This window comes from Salvelinus namaycush, unplaced genomic scaffold (genome assembly GCF_016432855.1).
Source record: "Salvelinus namaycush isolate Seneca unplaced genomic scaffold, SaNama_1.0 Scaffold310, whole genome shotgun sequence".
NCBI lineage: Eukaryota > Metazoa > Chordata > Actinopteri > Salmoniformes > Salmonidae > Salvelinus > Salvelinus namaycush.
Genome location: NW_024060009.1, coordinates 44514 through 49513, shown reverse-complemented (window position 1 = coordinate 49513; position 5000 = coordinate 44514). Strand labels below are relative to the sequence as shown.

Below are 5000 nucleotides of genomic sequence, written 5' to 3'. Positions count from 1 at the left end.
CCACCCCTCAGTCCGGAGCCGCCCCTCAGTCCGGAGCCGCCCCTCAGTCCGGAGCCGCCTTTCAGTCCGGAGCCGCCTTTCAGTCCGGAGCTGCCTTTCAGTCCTGAGCTGCCCCTCAGTCCTGAGCTGCCACTCAGTCCTGAGCTGCCCCTCAGTCCTGAGCTGCCCCTCAGTCCGGAGCTGCCCCTCAGTCCAGAGGCACCCCTCAGTCCAGAGGCGCCCCTCAGTCCAGAGGCGCTCCTCAGTCCAGTGGGGCCCTTTATTAGGGTTCCCAGGCCAAGGTCGGCGAGGGTCGCCGCTCAAAGGACGTCACTGAAGCGGACAAAGACAATGGTGGAGTGGGGTCCACGTCCAGCGCCAGAGCCGCCACCGCGGACAGATGCCCACCCAGACCCTCCCCTATAGGTTCAGGTTTTGCGGTCGGAGTCCGCACCTTGGGGGGGGGGGTGTACTGTCACGTTCTGACCATAGTTCTTTTGTATTTTCTTTGTTTTAGTTGGTCAGGGCGTGAGTTGGGTGGGTAATCTATGTTTTCTATTTCTGTGTTGGTTTTCTGTGTTTGGCCTGATATGGTTCTCAATCAGAGGCAGCTGTCATTCATGTTCATGATTAGGAACCATATTTAGGTAGCCTGTTTTCTGTTGGGTTTTGTGGGTGGTTGTTTTCAGTCTTTGTGTGTCTGCACCTGTTTCGGTTTTCACTTTGTTGTTTTTGTATTTTGAGTTGTTCACTTTCATTAAATAAGATGAACAATTACCACGCTGCGCATTGGTCCTCCGATCCTTCAAACTTCTCCTCCTCAGACGAGGAGGAAGACGACAGCCGTTACAGGAACAATTTAAACATGACAAAGCCACAATAATTAGCCATACAAGATGAAGGAATTTGTAAAACGTAGTTTGATAATCTATACAAAAACATTCCAACAAAAAGACTTACAACATAACCAATTAGAAATTCAAGAAAAACTGAACATCCTTGAATCAGTCATTAAAAAACAACCAAAATCCATTAGATTACCCGATAACCCAACAAGAACTAAATGAAAAGCTCAAATCTATTAAATCAAAGCAGGCTTGTGGTCTAGATAACATCAGGAATGAAACGTTGAAAAACAGCACACCTGAGTTGCAAAATACTATGCTTAAATGGTTCAACATGGTACTAACTTCTGGCTGCTCTCTTGATGTCTGGAACCAGGGGCTCATCTCCCCTATCCACAAAAGTGGAGACAAATCAGACCCCGATAATTACAGGGGAATTTGCGTTAACAGCTACTTGGGAAAGGTTTTCTGTAGTATTTTGAATTCAAAACCTTTCTTCAAGAAAAAAATGTAATAAGTAAATGTCAAATTGGCTTTCTCCCTAACCATCGCACTACTGACCATATATACACCTTACACGCACTAATTAATAAACACGTCCACCAACAAAAAAGAGGCCAAACTTATTCTTGATTTATTGACTTTAAAAAAGCATTTGATTCTATTTGGCACAAAGGTATATTCTTCAAAATTCTCCAAAGTGGGCTTGGTGGTAAGGTATATAATAAATAAAACAAATAACAAAATGTATGTACACAGAAAACAAGTGGGCAATAAAAATCCAACGTCGAGGTGTGAGACAAGGCTGCAGTTTGAGTCCAAACCTTTTCAACATTTCTATCAATGTTGGACCATTCTCCAGCCCCAGGACTCACATTATCTAACACAGAGGTAGAATATCTGATATATACTAATGATTTGGTTCTTCTATCACCAACCAAAGAAGGTCTTCAACAGAACCTTAATATTGTACAGAGCAATATTGCCATAATTGGGCCCTGGCAGTAAATATATAAAAAACAAAACAAACATGATTTCCCTCCCCTAAAAAACAGATGTCAGAAACAGAAATATAAATCCACCCTGAACAACACCATAATTGAACACAGTAAAAATGACTCATACCTTGGTCTGACCATATCTGCATCAGGAAACTTTAATATGGCAGTGAATGCCATCAAAAGGAAAAGCCCGCAGAGCATTGTATGCAACAAAAAATGAAATTATTCTAAATCAACATCCCAATTAGAATTTGGACCAAAAATATTTGACAGTGTAATCCTACCAATCAATAGCTCTTTACGGAAGAGAGGTTTGGTGGCCACTCGATAAACTGGACTTTAAAATGTGGCACAAACATCCAATTGAAGCCCTACATGCAGAATTCTGTCGGAAAATTCTACAAGTCCAGAGAAATACACCAACTAATGCATGTAGGGCAGAATTGGGCCGCTTTCCAGTATAATGAAAATACAAAAGATCATTACAATTTTGGCTACATCTAAATTCTAGTCCAAATTCAAGTCTGCAATTTAAAGCACTTCAAACCCAAGAGCTGAGCCCAGAAACGAGCCCTCTCAGTCAGCTGGTGTTGGACCTAACCAACCAAGCTGATACCAGCACTGCTTCAAAAGAAAGAATTCCAATAAACAAAATCATGAACCAATCAAAGGACTCATATATACAACATTGGAAAAACCAAACAAAATCCCAAAGCCGACTGAATTGCTATCTGAACCTAAACAGAGAATATGAATTGGCTGATTATCTCTACTCTGTCAGAGATACGAAGCAGAGACAGATCCTTACCAAGTACAGGCTGAGTGACCACCTGGCTGATTATCTCTACTCTGACAGAGATACGAAGCAGAGACAGACCCTTACCAAGTACAGGCTGAGTGACCACCAACTGGCAATAGAAACCGGCAGATATAAAAAGACATGGCTACCCAAAGAGGAGCGTGTATGTGGTCACTGCACGACAGGGGAGGTAGAAACAGAGATGCACTTTCTCCTTTACTGTGATAAATACTCCTCACCAAGAGATTCATTGTTCACAGAAATCACTAAATTTATTCACAATTTTAACTTATTAAACCCAGAGGAAAAACTAAAAATACTCATGGGCGAAGGAGCAACGACTCCTCTTGCAGCCAAATATGTATTTGCCTGCCAAAGCCTGAGGGACACTGAATAATAACATCTGCATAGTAAGCAGTAACTTACTCATAATTAGTATTATTGTTATTACTGGTATTGTTGTTATTATTATTATTGTTGTGATTATTATTCCAAATAGTAGAGGTACCGGTAGTAGGGGCGATGGTAGTGATAACAGTTTAGTGATGATGATGGTAGTAGTAATGATGATGATGGTGGTAGTACTGATGGTGAAGATGACAGTAATAGTTAGTTACATACTTTTATATTAATTATATTATTATTTTATTTGTATTATATTTCTACTATTACCATTTTATTGTTGTTATTTTTTGTATTTTTTTGTATTATTATTCACTACCATTTTAAATGAGTATTATTTGTTATTCTTTATTATTTTTATTACAATGTATATCATATACATTGTTGCTTTGGCAAAATTGACACAATGTTTTTCATGCCAATAAAGCAGCTTGAATTTGAATTTGAGAAAGAGAGAGAGAGAAAGAGAGAGAGAGAGAGAGTCAGGGAGAGAGAGGAAGAGAGAGAGAGGGAGAGGAAGAGAGAGCGAGAGAGAGAGAGAGAGAGAGAGAGAGAGAGAGGCAGAAAGTGTCAGATTGTTGGAGCGAGGTGAGAGAGAGGGAGAGATAGAGAAAGGGAAGTTAAAGTTGGCAGGAGGGTGGCTGTGGTGGTGGTAGTGGGCAGGGGGTTGCACAAGGGGGTCACAACACACACAGTGAGATAAGGGCGATTTCATCACTTCTGCTGTGAAATAGACCCCCAGATGTTTCCTACACACACACACACACACACACACACACACACACACACACACACACACACACACACACACACCCACACACACACACACACACACACACACACACTCACAGGTAGTGCAGGCTGTCCCCTCAGCTCATTCTCTGTTGACATCAGCAGCAGCTCAATCTCCTTCACTCTCTTCTCCTTCTCCGGGTCCTCCTCATTATAATGTCTCTACAGGGAGAGAGGGAGAGAGGGAGGGAGGGGGAGAGAGGGAGGGAGGGGGAGAGGGAGAGGGAGAGGGAGAGGGAGAGGAGAGGGAGAGGTAGGAGAGAGAGAGAGGGAGAGGGGAGAGAGAGAGGGAAGGGAGAGGGAGAGGGGGAGGAGAGGTAGGGAGAGAGAGAGAGAGAGGGGGAGAGAGCGCGAGAGAGAGAGGTAGGGAGGAGAGAGAGGGAGAGGGGGAGAGAGAGCGAGAGAGAGAGGTAGGGAGGGAGAGAGAGAGAGAGAGAGAGAGAGAGAGAGATTTAGACCGGGTATTACAGTAACTTTAGCACATTTTTCAGATGTACAGTGGTATATTTTCAAAACTCTAAATACAAACTGCTAAACTGATAACACTTGTAATGTCCCCCTTTGTTCAGAACCTTTGATTGTTCATTCATTGACATTTCAAACATCTTTCACCTCTGAGTCATTCATGAAAAAGTTTTCAATCAAATACCATGAGCACATTTTGTTTGCACCCAAAACAATGGAGTCCCCGCGGTCGGTAATCTGATCATGATTACTACACGACGACTGGCCGGTAGACTAATTTACCAATACCACATTTTGTTTTGCTGTTGATGACAAGAGAAAAACTGCTGAGGCACAAACAAATGTAGAAATCGCACCTTCTGTATTCTACTATTCTAATAATCGCCAATTAATTAATTAATAGTTTTTATCCGTAGGTTTACAAAAGAGGGACATTTAAATCCAATAGTACAAAATACAAGATACACATTTTAAAACGGTAATTAAAAAAAAATGCTGAATAAAAAAGAATAGTAGATGGCAAATACAGTATCATTTTTACAGACAGTAACTATAATTATAACTATACTATATATACTACTATACTATACTATATACTATATACTATACTATACTATAACTATACTATCCTCGAACTTATAACTGATGATACATTTATATTAGGTTGATGCTCTACTATTCTACTACAGCTGATCTATATGGTAATAATATGACATA

At 41.3% G+C, this 5000-nt stretch overlaps 1 protein-coding gene across 1 annotated transcript in view; it reads right to left on the bottom strand.

Annotated features, from left to right (window-relative positions):
• myb (v-myb avian myeloblastosis viral oncogene homolog) overlaps window positions 1-5000 on the bottom strand; it is a gene marked incomplete at its 5' end in the record, with an annotated part of 48174 nt that overhangs the window by 8898 nt on the left and 34276 nt on the right. Inside the window, one exon of the mRNA XM_038985247.1 lies at window positions 3876-3980. Within this exon, the coding sequence (XP_038841175.1) occupies window positions 3876-3980 (105 nt within the window). The remainder of the gene's footprint in view (window positions 1-3875; window positions 3981-5000) is intronic.